At 43.2% G+C, this 21,009-nt stretch overlaps 1 protein-coding gene across 2 annotated transcripts in view; it reads right to left on the bottom strand.

The window, feature by feature from the left end:
* Positions 1–1,467: 1,467 nt before the first annotated feature.
* The window catches only part of THY1 (Thy-1 cell surface antigen), an 84,592-nt gene continuing 65,050 nt past the window's right edge, over positions 1,468–21,009 (bottom strand). For both annotated transcript variants that reach the window (XM_085645943.1, XM_085645942.1), the window contains 2 exons: positions 12,161–12,499; positions 1,468–6,675 (listed from right to left, as the gene is read on the bottom strand). In XM_085645943.1, the coding sequence (XP_085502069.1) occupies positions 6,575–6,675; positions 12,161–12,499 (440 nt within the window). In that variant the 3' untranslated portion in view covers positions 1,468–6,574. The remainder of the gene's footprint in view (positions 6,676–12,160; positions 12,500–21,009) is intronic.

A 21,009-nucleotide genomic window follows, 5' to 3' on the forward strand; every position in this document is an offset into this window, starting at 1 on the left:
GACGGCACTGGGGGCAGCCCAGACACCCACCGACCACGCACGCAACCTGGGAATCATCCTCGACTCAACGCTCTCCATGACCAAGCAAGTCAACGCTGTCTCCTCCTCCTGCTTCAACACCCTCCGCATGCTCCGCAAGGTCTACAAGTGGATCCCGACAGATACAAGAAGAACAGTTACCCAGGTCCTTGTCAGCAGCAGACTCGACTACGGAAACGCCCTCTACGCGGGAGCCCCAACCAAGCTCATCAAACGACTGCAACGCATCCAAATCGCCTCGGCACGACTGATCCCCGACAGACCACGCCACGGCCACATCCCCCCCCACCTGAGAAACCTGCATTGGCTCCCCGTCAACAAGAGGATATCCTTCAAGCTCCTCCTCCACGCACACAAGGCACTCCACAAGACCGGCCAAGCCTACCTCAACAGACGACTTTCCTTCTACATCACCAACCGCCAGCTCCGCTACTCCGACCTCGCACTCGCCACCGTCCCGCGCATCCGAAGAACAACCACCAGCGGGTGATCCCTCTCCCACCTCGCCGCCAAGACCTGGAACACCCTCCTACTGAGCCTACGACTGACCCAAGACCTGCTGACCTTCAGGAGGCTACTCAAGACCTGGCTGTTCGATCAGTAGCGGACCCCCCACCTCCTCCCAGCGCCTTGATACCCTCGCGGGTATGTAGTGCGCTCTACAAATGACTGATTGATTGAACCACTGGTTAGTTGACAAAAAACAGGGAGAGGTACAAGAAGGGTGCGTACAGTTTTAGAAACAGAAAATGAATGGGGGGTTAGGAGGGGATCAAAGAGTAAAAAAATGTAAAGGGAAAATTGAAAAAGAGACATGTTGGAAAATTTTAGAATTGGTACATGGTGCCTAAGTCAAGTCATACCCTATAGTAATAACACAGCACCAGCAGAATTTGCTAGGCAAACAGTCAGGGTACCTAAATCACACCCTATTGCTAGAAGACAGTACCAGTATGTTTCTGGAGGCAAAGTTAACAAAGATACCCAATTCTACCCTATTGCTAGAAGACGGTACCAGTAGGCTTCAGGAGGAAAAGTGAGTCATGTGGAAAAGGAAAGAGCCATGGCACAATTGCTTCCACAAATTTGAGCACCCATCACTGGAAAATTAGAAAAAGAAAATTGCACCTAAACCCCCTCCACCAGCAGACTCTTATGGGGGCAGAAATCATAATTGTACGAAATAAGGGGCAAATTATCAAGGACGGCGTTAAAAATGATCGCCGGTTTAGCGGCAGAAAACTGCCGCTAAAGTGGCGATAATGGGCTTGATAATATGCCCTGGAGAATTCCAATAGAAGCCCATGTTCACACCAGAACATGGACTTCTATTGGAATTCTCCAGGGCATATTATCAAGCCCATTATCGCCGCTTTAGCGGCAGTTTTCTGCCGCTATACCGGCAATAATTTTTAACGCCGTCCTTGATAATATGCCCCATAATATGTACCCTGAAGGTGCAAAAACAAAGCATTAACGAATAATTTATCCTTTAGTAGTCAAAGAAATGGTAAAAGCAAACAAAACTAAAAAACTAAAAAAAAACCAACAAAAAAAACACACTCTCGTTCTTCATTTCAGAAACAGTAGGATGGCAGAAGATCTTTGACTTATGACTAGCAGTCTGTGTCTGTTGGTTGCAGAAAATACAGCCACTCAGTAATCCCTGAGAAATATTTAAAGATATGTAGTATCAAAATTATCCACTTATTCACTTTAAAACCTGTAAAATTGACCATGCATGGATTTTAAAAGAGTAAAAGACTGAAAAGGGACAACATCATGAGCTAAGAGATTTAGCATCAGATTGCTCAGCATACCAAGCTTGTTGTGCAGGGTGATGGGAAAAGGGAGTGCTGGTGGAACTAAACATTTGCATAGAATCAAACAACTCAAGTGGGGAAGCCGAGATTTCTTTTTTACATGTTCAATTGAGGAGTATGTGTTTAAAAATTGTCAGTTTTACATCAATGCCCCTGTCATCAAATTGTTGTCTTTAATTCTTGGCGCATGAGGTCCCAGCACTAGTGGCAGGCACAGACACATGAAATCTGGGCTCCTATTGGGCTCAAGTGGTCAAGAGGGCTTCGAGCTGAGCCAGAGCCAGGCCTGTCTCGAGCTTTCAGTGGCTCGCCCAACGTTTGTGACAAGGTCCACAGCTAGGAATGGTATCACCGAGGCTAGGACCCCCTCTACTTCTCTACTTGCCAAGAGGCCCCTTGTTTTTCTCCCTCCCCATGACACCAAGAGAGCAAAAAAACACGTATGTCGTTGCAGATAGCTGTGTTTTATTACAAACGCATTGATGACAGCAAGCAACAGATGCAAACAGAGAGGTGGGCAGGCACCAAAGCTGAAGCAAGAGTCTTAGCTTGGAGTGTTGTGCAAGAAGCAAGCAAGCTGTGCTTTGTTTAGGGAGGGGAGGGCAAAACCTGGCCGAGCAACTGTACGTACTTCACAGCCAATGAAGAACCCCAACCTGATGCCTACAGGGATACCACCAATCTCAGGAATGCTGGAGGGAACCAAAGCAGGGAAATTTGTGATCCAAATGCTCTGCAGGTGTCTGCAGGAAAGGCCAGCGCAATGCCTGTGTATATGGGCGAAAGGTCTGTGCCTGTTGGTACCTTCCTCTTATCTGACTGTATCTTCTCAGTTAGCAACAACTTTGTGCATGGCTGTCCTAGACAGAACTTTGCATCTGACTGTCTATGTTCAGTGTTCTTCTGCTGCAAATGTAAGGCCATATTGTGTAAAAAACTGCCTGTTTGTCATGCAAGACTCCATACCTAAATATCTTTACCAGGAACTGACCATCTCCTGTGGACCTGGCATGCTTAAGAGCGAAGTGGATCCAATGATTCAAGAAAGATGCTCCTTTTCTCAGTCTTTCTCCAGCCATATGCCTGAGTTATGGACCTTCTTAACCATATTGACTAGAATACCAACTGAACTCCCTAAATTAATTTAAGCACCCCCATACAACATAAACTTTTTACATTATGTCTCACTTTTCTATGTAAATTACTATGTTCGGGCTCTTTAACAGTCGAGGAAGAGAAAAGCGAACTTGTAATCACAGTTAGAGCACTCTGCTGCAAGAAATTGCAAGCTCTCTTTTTCTTTTGTCAGTTGTACTGACACAACTATGCACCTTTCAAATCATTGTTGTATATTGGATTTTGGATTGTAAATAATACTGTGAGGCCTTAATGCCTGTGTGTATGCCTTCTTTCTTCATGCCTTGAGGGGTTTACACTGGCCTGCATGGCTGGACAATGATTTCCTACATGCGGTTATAGCATAACTGCATATGGTGGCGGACATGCTGCTATACAACTCCTTCTGTATTGTTGCTGAGACTGCGGGAGGGCACCTCCTTTGAAAATGCCCATTTATTGGTTTTTTTCTGTGACTGACAGAGTAAGACTTTTACTTGACTACCTGTTTTTTTGCAGTTCTGCTCGGACTGCCTTTCTGTGCCCCTTCGATGACTGTCTGTGTTAGATATCTCTGTGTATGCTGGCTTGTCTGACTGCCTTGCCTACGCCTCCTCTACGTGCTTTGTACGAAACAACAAGGTGATGAAAGGAATGCTCAAATCGATCTCACTCACTGCTGATTGAGCGGGTCCACATTCCAGACCATTGTGTTTCATTGACTTTGTTAGTCTAGACTGAAATCTTATATATGCAAATCAGTCTTTGTCCTGCTCCAATAGGAACAGTTCAGCCTAAACAGCTAGGTGAAATCCCCCACAGACAGGAACACAAGGAAGCCCAGATCAGTTTCGATCTACTTCAGTTTCATCAGTGACGTATAGCTTGAGCCATTTTCCACAGTGAGGACGGGACTTACATCTGGACATACCCATTGTACTTAGGGCATCAACTGCAACAAACTACAAGGTGATGGAAGGAATGCTTGAAGTAATCTCAGCCACTGGCAATCACTCAAGGCTACATTCTGAGACATGGACTCGTGACCTGGAAAGCTAGTTTCACAAACTGTGAAGAGAGCAATCTCACCCATAACTGCAAACAGAGTCCGATTCCACATACTGGAGGTCAGATCCCACAAGATACTTTCCCAATATCTAGGTCCTAAACTGCATATAAAGTGGAGTCCCCTGTAGATATCACCACTTATGTTCATTTTTGTCTTAACTGTCAGATACCAAAATGGTCAATTGTCATCCGTGACTCTTCCGAACATTCTTTTAATTTAACAGATTTATATTTGCATGGAAGGTCCCTCATCTCAGCTTTGACATGTTAAGAGGAAAGTTATTTTTCCAATATTTTTTTGGTCCTATTTTCAACCATGCTCAACACCTGGCTGTGGGAGCTGTAGAACTAAACAAACATAACGTGACAATATCAGACGAACCTGCTAATTTTTTGACTGCTATCCTCAAATTCTTACTTTGAGCAAATCAAAAGAACGACCATTCCCCAAAGGTGCCCTCAGCTCTAAACTGTACGATTACAAGACCTTGTCTCTCTGCCTTCTCAAGATCATGAGCTACAGACCCAGCAAAATCCAAAACTAAGAATCCACAGCACAAGACAGTCAGTACACCGACCCACATCCCTCTACTGAGGCTAGGACGTCACAAGAGGCCGGTGCTGGATGTAACTGCAGCACAGTTTCACATCGCATGCCTTATCGCACCCTACTTGCGCCACTAGACTGGTACAGAACATTAAAAACAAAGTCTATTCGATACAAAGGCCCTGTGTTATCAACCAATGCTTTATTTCCGCTTCCAAGGTTGGTGTATCATGAAAATTCTAATTTAAGCCTTTAATCTTTACTTTTGTATCAACGTCGTTTGCGTATTTGGCCCTGGGCACTGCCAGCCCAGTGCTTAAAATGCCCTCATCTAGAGTAAACCATACTACAAACATGAGCTGCGTAGAGGTGGTAGAAAGACGCTGGAACCTCTAAGCTTGAACCACAACTCATCTGGTAACATGTGCTCATGCTAATAAATCATTAAAACAATGTCTCTTTTGAAGAAGCCTAAGGCTTTGTGGGGGATTCGGTGGCGAGGTGGTGCAATTTGTAAAGATGTAACCCTGAATCAATAGGAAGGCAGCTGCGGATTATTGGATTCAAGTGGCAAAGTGGGCATTCCCCCGATTTAGCTAATGGTCACTCGCTCCTGCTCCAGTCCTCCTTCATCTTCATTGGAGACTTAGGGAGGCTTGGGGTATTTTCCTAGCTGACTCCCCAACTGACCACTCTCTGTGTTCAATGGTTTCCATATATCTGAAGAAGAGACACAATCTCTACCGTTCAACTTTCATGCTATCATAAGAAAGACAGAATGACTGCTTCACTTGAAGAATGCATGACTGAGCGGCTGCTTGAAGCTCAAGTTGTCAAAATCTGGATTTCAGATTCTTATGACATCAAATCCGAGGACTGAGTGCTACTCTGTTTTTAACTACACAACTCGAGTGACCATTTTGTCACATCCCTTTGCCTAATCTCTCATTCTGGAATGCTTGACTACGGATCTGATTTAGATTTTGGCAGACAGTTTACTGCGTTGGAAACATGAAAGATATCACGCCCGTGTTATCACATGTGCATTATATCCTATGGCATTTGTAAAAAGGCAGATGGGATATCCATCATGTTTGTGATGAAGTAATTGTCAAACTGTAAATTTGACCCTATGCTTTTCTATTGCAGAGCCAAGAAAACCCACACATAGCAGAACATAGCATGCAGTTTGCTCTCAGCAACAAGAATCAGGCTCCACTGCAGAGTAGAGGCCTTGAAGACATAGAGCTTTGCCATTGTGCACAGATCGGAACTTCTGACACCACACATAAGAGTAGTGGAAAAGCTTGCATAATGAATATTGAAGGCTCACAGAATGACCTTCATTCAACGTCATTTTCCCTGCCACAGGTGTGTGCTAATTTTTCACAGAAAAAAATGTCTTATATCATGGACAAATCGCCATTTTGCACAATGAGGGCATAATTTTTCGATCCACAAAGAGAACTGATACATCAATATGAGAAATAAACATGATTTAAAAATACATTTTTCATGCGACATGCTTTCGTACTCGATTGCCGAGGAGGCTGTACACAATTGAGCCTCAGTCGAGTTGATCTTCTACCACATCGATCTCTGCTGCCCTATTCTCTGGGATAGTAAAATATCTCATGCAAATGTGCCAATTTTTCTTTTGTTTCTTGTTGATTCATATTCCAAGAGTGATGGTCCATCTTCACGGCTGTAGAGGATTCAAATAAGCAAGTTTGGAAGTACTAAGGCCTGTTGAATTCCACCATTCTCTAGTTGCCCACCAACACCTCCAAAGGAAAGGGCATGATGAAAACTTTTTAAAATTGCAAAAACGAGAGATGTAGGGATGAGGAAGTGGCGGAAGGTACCAACATGCTGCTGGCATGTCAACTTCCTTTTGTGACCCCACTTAGAATGGTCATGTATCTGATCCTCAGGTGTCCCATCCTTTGGTGATTCCGCCACAATCAGCAGTTGTTCACAGCTACACAATATTGACAGCCTGGAGCAATGGCAGCAGGAGCAGGAAGAGCAGGCAGGGTACACTGTTGAGCAGGCTATTTCCACCACATCTCTCCAGGTAGTCTGTTAAAGAAATAACAAAAGAGCAATAAAGGAAATGCTTTGGCCATGATATGCATCGAAACATGTCGAAATCTCTAGCATCACCAAGTCCGCTACCTGGGGATAAAGAACTGCTTTGACTTGTGACTTAACACAAGCAAGGGCATGTAAGCATCATGTACAGAAATTACAATTTATAGCCCGATTGAAAAATAACAGATATTTGAATAATACCCCACACTACTTAACATGCAGTCATTAGACCTCCATCTTGGGCCCAGCAGTCTGACAAGGAATAACATTGGCAAAGTCAATTGTTCTGGTATTGGCTGTTAACCTTTTGACTTTGTCTTTGTAAAGTTGTATTGCAGGTAATCTGCGGGCCCCCATCAATATAAAAAATATTACTAAAAGCAAAAATATGTTTTTTATTGTCATAGACGTATGTGGCACTGTTGGGAACTAGTTTGTGGATGTGCTTCTGGTGGAAGTGCAGAATGCTGCCACTCATTGAAGTGAACCATTGGCTGGAGTGGGCTGAACAATTGCCCCATGCTGTATGCTGCATTGGGTGGAAAAAATCTGAATAATACCGTGACAGTCCAACGATGAAGAGGCTGGCTAAACGCTTTTGTATCGAGTTATATGATATTAATAATTATAGTAAAATAAAAAGATCTTGGCAGATTCCGTACCTAAACATGCCTTTAATAGCTGTCAGAATTTGGAACTGTTTGGGGCAGGAGGTGGCAGAGTTGTTGGTACTAAAATCGCAGTAGAATTACCTTCCATAATCAATATCTGCAACTGCAGGCACTTGCTATATGCAGGGTAAACCAAAGTCGATTTTTTAAGCACTTGTGATGATTTAATGCCCCAAGACAAACAGCCAGAAACTACACTTCCCAGGAGTCTGAGGGCTAGGTGCGACAACATTGAGACCCAAAGCCCTAAGTGACCCTTCCTATCAATAGGCGAGGGAAACAGGTTATTCACATATCACTCCTTGAGGGTGTACGTTCAAGTTGCCTGTTTTTTAATTGTGCAAGTTCACCTTTCAGGTTGTGAATCATTGTGAGTGAAGCCCTATATGGATTTCCTGTTTTAAAGCCATTTCCAAGTTATCTTTACTAAAGGAGTTTGGTTTGCCCCATGCGCATCTGCTATTTTCCGAATTAATGTATATTCGTGATTAGCATGATTAAATAATTGATGTGAAGAAATTTGATATTTTTTTCTTTGCGACCCAAAGTTCACATATGCTTTGCCTTTGGTGTGTTCTGGCAGCTGCTAAGGAGGGCAGATGACAGTAGCTTGTTTGGTTGGTGTTTTAGTTTCTTTATAAAGCCTTGAGAAGCCATACCATGCAGACATTTCAAAATAAAGCGGGGTTTATCCAGTGCTAATGAAGACAAGGATCATTATGCATTAAACCTGTGTTGTAAGACTCTCTGCCTGGTGTCTCCCACAACCCACATGGTGATCCCTGCACAGCAAGGATCTGTAAGCAGATTAGATGCATGGGGGCAGACACTCAGACATGGCTGATCTTCAGTCTCTGGGGGTGGGTGTGTCACATAAAGCTAGCACTGTGAACAGTAAGTTAAGACTTGAGGGCAGATTTAGAGTTTGGCAGTGAGGATACTCGGTTTTAATGGCGATGGAGTATCCTATCTACCAAACTCAAGGTCTCCAAGGGCCTTAGGTAAGCTGACAGAGTGGAAGCGGTGTGGTGCAGTGACCAGGGTGCCTGACTCCGCACCACGGGGTTCACGGTTTGATCCCCGGCGGCAGGTCAGCCCAGCACCATGTGACTCTGGGCAATAGCTCGCTTAATCTTCCCGAGGGCCCCCAGCGCCGGGAAACCACTTCAAAGGTAGCGTTATAAATTCAAGGTTATTATTATTATTATTATTATTATTATAGAGGCTTCTCCACCTCTGTTACCGACATACTGCTTCAATGGCCCATACTCTATTTACCCATCCGACCCCCCTGCCCAATTTAAAGTGGGTGCTGGGAAGGCTGTTTTACTGTCCATCAACCTGGGACAGTAAAAAAAGAAAAAATGACCTCACACTATGGTGTAGAAGTTATTACTTTTTCATTTTCAAAAAGAAACTCCATCTTTTGAAAATAAAAAAACTTTGTAAAAGTTTGATGGGTGGCCGTCCTGTGACTTGAGTGCTGATCCTGCAAATGTTCTGTTGGCTGAAGGCAATGTGCTCCACCATCCTGACAGAGTATTCTCCATCTGCCACACTCAAAATGAGCCAGACAGTCTCTGACACAGATTTGGGCTGACTGGTGTCTTAAGTAGTTGAAGAGTTGGAGTGGTGCTGTTTTATGACCTAAAATGTGGTAAATGATTGCTTGTCAGAGGAACATTCATGGCATGTGCCACTTTTGGCTGGAAGTGTAGCAGCATCTTTTTGATGTATCCAAAGTAAACAACAAATCATAAAAACAAATAAACAAAATAACAACAAAGTGAATACATAACAGAGCACCTCATGACAATGCAAAAAATCCACTAGAGTAAAGCACAACAACATTACATTGCAGTCACGAAGCACAATACAAGTCAGCACAAACAACATACAACATCACCGCCACAACAAAATGTCACACAACAAATGTGCTCAAATGTTTGTGTCAGACATTATAACTTTTAGAATCCTAATTTCTTGATAAGGTGGTAAAAGGTGTTTGCATGTTGCACTGTCTTCACGTATCACCAAGGAAATAAAAAAGGCACCAGTCAAAAATGTTTGGTAATCCAGCCCTGGTGCTTTTATGTGCCTGGATTTGATAACCCGTTAGGGCAAAAGTGCAGTGCTTTGGCAAACCCCCTTCCGAGCTGGGAGACTGGAAGAGTGGACAGACAGTGAAAAGGGGAAGGAATGAGCCGAGAGCCTGCCAGAGATAGAGAAAGACTAAGGGGCATATTATCAAGGACGGCGTTAAAAATGATCGCCGTTTTAGCGGCAGAAAACTGCAGCTAAAGCGGCGATAATGGGCTTGCTAATATGCCACGGAGAATTCCAATAGAAGCCCATGTTATGGTGTGAACATGGGCTTCTATTGGAATTCTCTGCGGCATATAATCAAGCCCATTATCGCCGCTTTAGCTGCAGGTTTCTGCCGCTAAAACGGCGATAATTTTAACGCCATCCTTGATAATATTCCCCTTACGTAGGCAAATGCCAGCAAGACTCTCTGACCCAGAAAAATGCTTCAAATATGGAATTCATAGGGGTGGGCCAGCACCCTAGCTTCTGAGTGGGCCAGCAACACAAACTGTATTCTAAATCAATGGGTGTTGCGGTGGAACGCCCACCACAACACCCACTGCCCTCCCCTTTCACACTGTATTTAGTGTGAAAGGGGAGGGCTTTATTGACAAGGCAGCATTAAGCCTCGTTAAGTTGCTTAACGCTGCAGGTGAAGCACATATCGCCACAGGAACGTCACTTGGCCATAGAGGTTTGTAAATATGCCACGAAATGTGTCACATTTTCTACTTGGATGTGCCTCAGTCGCCATTAGAGGCAGTTCATTAAATTAGATCTCAAGAAGGTCTATATTATTTCAGCGAGGAACACACTCAGAGCAGCTGTATTGTTTGTATTCTCTTACTTTGAATCCTGCATTGGTAACTGGGAGAGCAAAACTGCTGGTATCAAAGTAGAACGACTGCGCAGGTGGACTCCTAAACAAGCCTGTCTTTTGGAAACTGAGATAGGTTACTTTTTCAAGACCTGAAAGGTCATCTCATTTTGGTGAATGTCGTTTGATTTTATTTCGTGTTTTTCAAAGCTCTCACAGCAAAATAGCAGGCATTAAATAGATCTCAGCCCTCAAATAATTCTCAGCTTAAAGATATGGTTGTCATATAACCCCTTGATTCAGTCTTGGAAATCTAATGCATTCTGAGATTAGGCCTGGGAAGAGATCGCAGAGTTCCGCCAAGTGGAACTCCGCAAAGTGACTAAAAAACTCAGCAGAGTTTTGAAAGCTGTACAGTGCTTTCTGACATTCGTGCTGATTTTTAGCGCCAGGTGTTTGTCCAGCGCTGTAAAATCAACATAAACCGCACCACGAGCAGCACAAGAGGGCTGCTGCTTCTTTCTGCCGCTCGAGTAGATGGTCTACTCGAGTACCAGCTTTCTCAATGTGAACCTAAGGTTTCTCAGTGCGAGAAGTAGTGACACTCCGCGACCGCCCGCGTTTAGAAATCTTGCCGGGAGGTGGTCTGGAGTAAGATTTTTCTTGCTCGTGCTCGCCAACTTAACGTTGGTGAGCATGAGCATGGAAAAAAACACAGCTCTGCTGTGTTTTTCAGAACTCTGCATGCTACACGGAGCGGGGAGTGGGAAAAACTCTGCAAACTCTGTGCATTGAGTGGAATTTTACGCCCAGGCCTATCTGAGAGCTGTGCTCCTGGCTTATCTCATTGCCTGTTGGACTAAAGTTCTAGATTAAAATGGGTTATGGAATAAAAAGGATTGAACCATGACCCCCTTGTGGAATTTGAGCTCTTTATGGAACTTAACCTCTGAGTGAACACCTTCTGTCGTAGTGAGGAGCCCCTACCTGTGCTTGCCTTGCATCCCTGATATACAAAAAGGGAAAAAGGAAGACTTCTTACGCGTCGATTTTTGATTTCTTTGGCAATATGAAATGGTGTAATAGCGCAAGTCAAAAGCTTGCTAATTTGTCCACTACACTGCGGAGTCTTGAAAAAAGCGCACCTCGAGTAAATCGGATTGGTGTTTATGCTAGATGTGTGCTTGTATGACTCTAGGAGCTTTACGACATTCCTCAGAAACAGGAAAGGAACACAAGATCCCAGCCCTTGCCCTAAGACTTATCGGTTGCTCACTAAGTAGGGAGAGCTGCCAATCTCGTTATGTGTCACAGAAGGCATGGCCATTGATTATTGTTCTACTAAATGCTTGTTAGTCAGTTTTTGGGCTCCGAATAAAGGCTCATCAGCGAGCTGATGTGCCTCAGAATGAATGGCCATCATTTGCTGAGTACAGAATACCTGGTCGACATATTGGTACTCGTGGAAATGTTACACAAAAAGCCCATTTTCTTACTCAGGTATTAGACAATCGAGAGCCAACTCAGTTGAAAGCTGTGTTCACCAGTGGTGGGGCCAAGGAACAAGTGATAGGGTCGCATTTGCAACCAGTAACTAAGGGTTCTTGGCCACACCTCTTTAGGATTAAACTAAGTTTATAAAAAGATTGTTGAGTGGTGCATTATAGGCCTGGGATGTTTCATCATTTACTGAAATGCAGACTTGGTTATATGACAATGATTCTAATGATACTGTCCGGGCATTTGATGTCACATGGTGTCCATGGGGCCACTTGTGTATTGTTCATGTACCGTTGCAAACATCGGACCTCCCGGCTATATTAGACATGCACACATACAGGCACATCCCATGCAGACAGTAGCTCCTACAAGCTGCTTGCACCCTTTCCCTCCTCACCTTTCATCACTTTCACAGTAGACACTTGCTTGTCCGTGTAGTCGTTGTCGATTTGAAGTCTGCAGCCATAGGTGCCCTTGTCCAGGGGACCATACTTGTTTATGTAGAGTAAGACCAGGTTGCGGGAGACGTTGACGCGGGCACGGTCATGGTACCGCTGGCTTAAGATGTTAATGTTCAGGGTGCTGGCGATCACCTCCTCCCTGTCCTGGGTCAGGGTGAACTCATACCTGAGAAGATTGTTGGTCTTGTTTTCGTATCGGCAGTCCAAGCGCAGTTTGTCACCCTGCATACAGGCGGTGAAGCGGGTGATCCTCTGAGACTCGGTCAACTGGAGAACTAATTATTTCAACACAAGTAAAACACCTTTGACATTTCAAAAACACTAGCAACCTCTTTATTTATTAATTTAAACATTTTATATAGCACACATTGCACAACTTAATTGCTTATTAAACCACTCAGGTCACCTCTGTGAACTGAGTTTCAATTCTCATAAGAGTCCTTATCCTTCTTGGAGAACAGACCAAAGTCCATCGCCCTCGTTCAGGCACAGCCTTGCCTCTCGGATACCCTATCATTGATGCCGGCACAAAACGGTGCAGCGCTTGTGTTAACCTGTATCTTTTCACCACAGGTTCTTCTTATAAAGATCAATGCTCCAAATATTGGCAAAGAGGATGATGGTATCACTAAGTTGGAGCCTTCATAGTCACTATAGCATTTCCCACTTTTTTGAGTTTGCACATATCCTGACTATGCAGCGCTGTAGCCGCAATTCTTCACCATTTGCACTACTGGTATTGTAGACATTCGACAAGCGACACAGCATGAGCTTCCAACCTAAGTTGTTTGCCGTGGAATTAATGATAATCTGCCCATTGCTGTCAGAACTAGGGGTGGGCGGAATTCGCGTAACCGCGTTACGCAAATCTCCGCGAAACGGTAAAAATCTCCGCGAACACGCAGAAATTCCGCGAACACGCGGAATTGCTTGTTCGCGATACTTTTTTCCTGTTCGCGATCGCTGTTTGCGTGCTCGGGGTGAAATATCTCGCGAACACGCATATTGAGAACGCGAACAAGCAAAAAATTTCGCGAAATCGCGGAACGCAGATTTTTGGCCAATTTTGCGTTCTCCGCGGAACGCGAAATTACCCAAATTCCGCAAATTCCGCGAACGGAACGGAATTTACCGCCCAGGCCTAGTCAGAACCAGTAACTCGGTGAAGGCCAGGCTGCAACAGATATTTGCCATACTAATGCTTATGTAGCAGCAGTCATCTTAACAAGCATTGGAAAGTCCAATTAGTCTGGCCATTGTGACCCATTTTATTTGCTGATGCTATACAGCGCAGCAAAAGTAAAAAAAAAAAGCAAAATAAAGCTTTAGGCTCGGCCCCTACGTCATTTTGTAGAAATGTGCAGATGGGAGACGGTGCAAGGAGCGAACGCTAAAGCTACATGGGGAAGGAGGGAACGGTGGGGAAGCAACATGGAGGGCATGGATGAGGGAAGGCCGTGTGGAGAAGCATAGGAGTGAGGGCAACATGGAGGGGCGGGCATCAGAGAGCAACATGGGGAGAGAAATCCATGAGGGAGACAGCTCGAGTATAGTAGTGCTCGAGTAATAATGGTGCTCGAATAGTAGGGAAGCAAGAGATGCCAGCCAATCAAAGCACTGGTAAAGAGGCAATGCTCCATGGGAGGAACAAACACAAAACTGACATGCTGGTGCATGAATAAGAAGCGGGCAAATAGGAGTAATGAGAAAAGCCAATGAAAAGTAAGCAATAGGTGGGCTCCAAGCCCATCAGTGTTGTCGTTGGTAGGCCACAATATGCCTCTAAACATGCGCCGTCTTGTAGGGTCGACCAGAAAAAAGTACTTAACAGATGCATTTTGATGTGCGTTTGGAAATTGGGTGCATAAGGTGTGTCATCAGTAATGTAGTTATCCTGTCTGCTTTCAAGACTTGCCATCAGCGTCGGTGCTTGCTGAATGTACTATCTACAATGACGAATTAATTTTGTGGAACAGTACTGTATAATTAGGGCTCCCGGTTTTATGGTATTTATATTTTTTACATTTCCGTCTGTACTTAGCCATATTTATTTTTTGCCCATTTTATCTGTATTTATCCATATTTATTTTGTGTTTTGTGTATAAATGAAGTTGTAAAACTATACATTTCCATATTCATTTAACTGCTAGGACACTCGCTCATACTTTGATGTCTGTCATGATTTAGGTATTTAAGCTAACAAATGTTACGTAACAATATATCCACTAAATATTAGCCAAATACCGCTAACGTATGTTGACAAACCATTATTTAAAGAAATTTCATCCTGTTTTTTTTATTTCCCATGCTGTCCATCTGCTCAGCTGATAGGCTACAATTCATGAAAGACAGCTCTGAGAGTCACTTAAAAGGAGCACAATTTTCTGTATTTATCCACTCACCTTGTATCACGTTCTTTATCTTTTGGCTTTAAATATACTCTTTATTTTACCATCTGTCACTATAGTTTTTCTATCAAATTGCTTGTTGTTTTATTCACAACTGGATTCCTTCATCCTTCTTGCATTCTATTATTGTATTACTTGTATTCTAGTAAGATAAGTTCTTTGTTCTTCTAAATTCATATATTTAATTATTTATGCATTAATTCCAATGTAATTTTTGTTACCATATTGCACATTTCTGTATTTTATTGTATTATATTTAATAAATGCTAATAAACAATTTCAACACCCAAAAAATAAATGCAGACAGAAAACACATTGTTTTCTGTCTGTATTTATCTGTAAAAATCCATAAAAACGGAAAACAGGGCGCCTTAGGTATAATACGGGATTTTACTGACTGCTGTCGGCATTAGTTTTATCGGGCTGTGCTCCTTTGACACTATTCTGTTTGACTAGCTGAGGATCGATGCGGAATGTAAATGCACACGTGTTATTTGTCCCAGGACCTGATCACCAGCCATTAACTGGAAACAGGGGTATAGAACCATCAAGAACTATTTGGTGCCAATTATGACAAAGCTTGTGAGGAAGGGGGCTGCTTATTCAATTGCTTCGGGTCAGGAAGATCGAATATCTTCGATCATACATCTGAGTCAGTTTTGGAAGATGAGATGATTAGTTCAAAGCAGGATTGAAGCTGTGGAAGCATTTTTAGGATGATCTCAGCATTTTAGAGGCATATCAAAAAAAATTAACACACCACCGGAACCCCAAGAAGCCACTGACACCCGTGTGGCTGCTTTGAGAGTCTCTGCTTCGTTTGTGAATTCGAGGGTTCAATAAATCAGCATATAAGACATTAAAATACAGTAAACAGCTATGATAAGAAACCAAAGAATGTCTTTCATGTTGATGCAATCCACCATTAGAAGTAACAATTGCAATTATGAAAGGCATAGAGTATTCAATGCCAGCATTCGAGGAACCTGTTAAAAGTGGAGCGCCCTGTTCCATTGAGCAAGTTGGGCTGTAAAGGGGGACTATGTAAAAGAAGAAGGGAGTATGTACCAATGTACCCTTATCGCAGTGTATCAAAAACAACCAGCCAATGCTACTACTTGTCCTGGCAGCAGCAGGCAGAGAAAATAAGTGCAGAAGGTTGTGCATTTTACCAAGATGTGCCGGTTTCTTTTATCATTTTTATGATTGTGCAGGTTAATACTGTACAAGGCGAATATTTGAGGGAGGGACTAGTAGGAATTGTGCTCACAGTGTAGTCTGGTGTGAAGGTTGTCTACGAAGGCGATTGTGTTTTCCACATTGATCCTGGTAAACTATCCGTACAAGTGACTAGATTCGGCATCAGCAATCCCCATCATTTCAGGTGAATCGATCAGTGACTACTGGCAAGGAGTACCTTTAGAAATTACCAATATTGGTCCGCTGGCTTTCAGGGAGAACAACATTGACAAGGGGTGCAACTTTTATGATTGTTTCATCTACAAGGACAGAAAGTTTTATACCAAAATGTATGAAGCTCATGAAAGCTACTGCATTTTTGTATGGAAAGACCATGGCAAGTTGGGAATTATTTAATAGTGCTCCTCTTCCTTTGGACTTAATGCTTACACTTGCATGTAAACTAATTCTTAATAATTGGAAGAACTCCAAAGCAGTCTCCTTTAAGATGTGGCATGAATAGCTTTCCTTCCTCAGAATTTCTGATAATATCTCCCTACAATCCTCACCTTGGCCATCTCCCCACAGGAAACTATGGGTCCCTCTCTATGCCTTCTCCTTTAAATATGAACCACCATGAATACAATTGGCAGGAGCATTCTGGCTAATTAAGACCGAACAAAACACATGAAATAAAGATATAGCTATGACGCGTAATTTAATGGTCTCGCCTGGTGATATAAGCCTACTGTTTATTCAATCTTTACCTATTTAATGTCCTACAATTTTCCCTTAAGGCATATACTTATGATCACATTCTCCTTCTTTTGTTCCACCACATGGAGTTTGTATCAATTCGGTCATGCGACATACCCCCTACCAGAGGCTCTTCAAACGAAGTTTTAAGATGGAAATAATGAGGAGATATGAGTGGAATGTGTTAAATTTGTGAACTATTATATCTAAAAAAATGACGCATGAACAGTATATGTTTAATTCGTGTTTTCTATCACTCATTATATTGTTATGATTTCTCCTCTACCCGTGGTCCCTCTAAGCAGAATGTATATCAAAAACAAATGGCCTCCACTTTGTATTTTATGTTTCTCCATCATAAGCATGTCTGTATAATGAAGCCTTCCTTTCTCCTTGTATTTGGCACTTATTATTTATTTTTGTTTCTTGTCCATTTTCACTTATGTTCCAAGTTTTGAAATATCAATAAAAACTATTTGAACAAGAAAAAAATTGGGACTACTGCTCACCCGTTTTACTGTTGTCTAAAACGTGCAAAATCTTAGATGTATTTGTGGAGCTGTCCAAAGTATTTTTGTGATAATCTGCACTGTGTAGGTGGATATGGAGTTGAGATTCTTATGAAGAATAAAGCGGCTCCTGTGTGCGGTAAATTATGATGTACACTGTTAAATGTAATCATGCAAATGAAGTTGCGTTTGTAACTCCTGTGAAATTAAAAAAATAGTATAAGTGGATTCTGACTGGATTACACTCATAGTTATTACCAAACACACCTCTGGCGAGGTTTGCATTGGTAGTTCCTTCAGAATATCTTGGTATATTGCCCTTTGAGCCTCAAAATCCAACAGATATTTGCACACGTGGGGGAGACCGCAGGGCCGGCTTTAGTGCATGTAGCTCCCAGTGCAACAATGTTTGTTGGCACCCCCCCACGACCACCTCCGTCACAGATTCCCTCACTGCCACCCTTTAACAGTGCCCCTCAAGTCTCTATAACTGCTCTATCTCAGATGCACTTAAGTTAGTTTTATAGTGCCACCACCACTCATACCAGTGTAGGGTATCAGAGCACTATTCATCACACACACTACACAGAGACAATCAATCATAAGTCTATAAATCAGTGTATAGAAAATGTTACATAAGACAGAGGACTACACAGTTTAGGGGTCACATATCATCCATACTGGTAGGCAGGATAGTTTGAGGGCTTGGCCTGGAGAAGCACAAACTCAGAATTTAAAACGTAACACCATGCTTGGGGGTGCTGTTTAATAATCAAAATTGATTTCTATCCAAATGAACCCTTTTTCCAACATTTGGATAATGAAAGAGTGGGGAAAAAATCCTAACACTCTAATCGATACCTTGCATGAAGCTCTTTGATGACAGTTAATAGCTAACTGTTCTATATTAGGATTATAATTTATAAACTGCACATAACAAAGGATCTCCCAGACAAAAGCAGTATCCCACTGGACTATTTACATTATATGCACTTTGTGATCTAAATGGTACATGTTTTTTGCTGCAGGCATATTTACCCTCTGCGCTTCCTTACCAAGAGTCAAAACTTCCACCAGACAAACCTCTGATCTCTCTCCAGGAAGAACATTAATCACCAGATTTATCTTGACATTTTTATAGTTGCCTGAAAGTGCTGGATGCCAGGGACAGTGCAGCAGGAGCTTTTAAAACCATAATATGCTTCAAACATGATGCCCCCACCTGAAGTCAGCACCCGGTGCTGGCCCTGGTGGCTAGTTCCTATTGACATAAGAGCCCCTACCACCAGATTTCACTTGCAGAGGAATCCAGGTCCTTTATCACACCTCTGAGTGCACATAAATATTTGTACATGCTAATCAGACACAATTCACCTTGAGCAATGTTCCGGAACCACTGTTCTGACTTTTCCAGGATGTTTTGGGGATAACGGACTTGCAAAACAGCATTTTAATTTCTGCTTTGACTGTAATAGAACACAATGTAATTTTGGAGCCTTTTAAGACACATGGAGGTGACAGTAAAGGAGAATTGTTATTTTGTTCTAGATATTGAGTTTCTGGGGCACTATCTGACACCTGAGGCTATGAAATCCATGAAGGATCTTCTCAAAGCAAAGCTAATGTTCCACCTGTGGTGAATAAGGACCCGTTAGGGCCTTCTGACAACAGTGTAATATTCTTGCTTTGTAGCAAGAATTGCCTTTCTTATTAACCCAACTATAAATTGTTCCCAATGGAGCTGTTTTTGTTTGAGTGATAGGAAGCACAATACTTTTGAAAATGTGTAGCAACAAATTGCTTGGGTTCCTCCTCCAAGCAATACCTTGCCGATGCCCAGAGTGTTGATACAATAGATGTGAATCCTCTAGGGACTGGTGCTGTTCTCTTTTGAATGGCTGAGAACAGGGGAAACACAGGGGACCTCATTTGCAATATGTTGAGGCATGGCAGCGCAGCAAGCCTTACTGCTGCGCTCCCAAGCGTCAAAAGAAAAGGGCAGGAATGTGCCATATCTACAAGATACAGCACATTCATGTCCTTTCCCCAGGGCTGGCGAACAATGGACTGCCATGCGCCAACTCAGGCACCCTTTTTAGGACTCACGGGGTACTACAGGAGGTTTGTCAAGGGGTATGGAAACATTGTTGCACCCTTGACTGAGCTGACTTCCAGGAAGCAGCCCAAGAAAGTGAACTGGGCTGACACCTGTCAGAAGGCTTTTGATCCCCCGAAGACTGCCATGTGCACAGCACCCGTGCTTCAGGCGCCCAACTTCTCTAAAGGATTCATTGTTCAAACAGACGCTTCAGAGCATGGTGTGGGGGCTGTTCTATCACAGATTATTGAAGAGGGCCTAGACCAACCCGAAGCCTTCATCAGTAGGAGGTTACTTCCATGGGAACAGAGGTAGAGTGCAATTGAGCGTGAGGCATTTGCTGTGGTCTGGGCACAGAAGAAGTTGAGACCATATCTGTTTGGGACTCACTTCCGGGTTCAGACAGACCACAGGCCCCTCAGATGGCTGATGCAGATGAGGGGTGAGAACCCAAAGTTGTTGAGGTGGTCTTTTCCCTACAGGGGATGGACTTTACGGTGGAACACCGCCCTGGTACAGAACACGCCAATGCTGATGGTCTGTCCAGATTTTTCCGCCTTAGTGATGAGAACTCCCAAGGGGAAGAGTAGTTCTCCCCACTTTTCAGCTGGAGGGGACACATGTTAGACCTGGTACCATTGGCGTGAGTCTCCCTTCCATTTTTTCTGATTGCCTCCTCTGTTTTTTGTATGTTTTGCTGGTTTAGATGCTTTGGGCATTGTGCCACTGCCATTCAGTGCCACAGTGCAAGTGCTCCCTATGATTGATGTATTGATTAGTGACTCCATGATTGGGTTATTTGATTTACTTGTCAGACCCTAGTACAGTGCACCCTGTGTGCCCAGGGCTTGTAAATCAAATGCTGCTGGTGGGCTTGCAGCACTGGTTGTGCCACCCACAGAAGTAGCTTGTAAACTGTGTCTCAGGTCTGCCATTGCAGAGCCTGTGTGCAGTCTGGTACTGCCATGCTGAATGACCAAGTGCACCCACTTGCCATTCCCTAAACCTTCCCTTATCTTCATATCAGACACCCCTATGGTAGGCCCAAGGGAAGGGTGCATTGTAAGTATAAGGTAGGACATGCCCTGGTGTGTGTGGCATGTCCTAATACTGAATTACAGCCATTTTCGTTTTTCACTATTGCAAGGCTACCTGTTCCCCATAGGCCAGAATGAGCAATTTGATTATTACATCTTATAATCCTAACGGACTCAGGGAACATGGTACAAATTATAGTTTAGTATGCCTGAACTCAGAATGACAAAAGACATATTTTAGTGAAGTTGGTTTTAACATTCTGGGCCCGATTCACAGAACTAACTTAAGACAAAATCCTAAACTTACTACCATTTTGGTATTCACAGAAGGCACTTACTCATTTTGGTATTCACAGAAGGCACTTACTCATTTCGGTATTCACAGAAGTTAGGAGTCCTAACTTTAGGACTCCTGAATGCCTTCTGTGAATACCAAAAGTCTTAAAATTAGGATTTTTCTCAGTTTAGTAGTAGTATAGTTAGGACTCCTAACTTTAGGACTCCTAAATGCCTTCTGTGAATACCGAAATGAGTAAGTGCCTTCTGTGAATACCAAAATGGTAGTAAGTTTAGGATTTTGTCTTAAGTTAGTTCTGTGAATCGGGCCCCCTGTTTTTGAAAATACCACTTTTAGAAAGTAGGTATTTTCTTGCTTAACTGTCCAAGCCTGCCTCTGCTAGATTGTGTATTGTGTGTCTGGTTCTGTGAGTGACAGGGGCTGGGGGATTCAAGGAGACAGGGTGAGTCAGCACAGGGCTGGATAGAGAGATCTGCATCTAGATGGGTGGGAGGAGTTGC

This window comes from Triturus cristatus, chromosome 3_1 (genome assembly GCF_964204655.1).
Source record: "Triturus cristatus chromosome 3_1, aTriCri1.1, whole genome shotgun sequence".
NCBI lineage: Eukaryota > Metazoa > Chordata > Amphibia > Caudata > Salamandridae > Triturus > Triturus cristatus.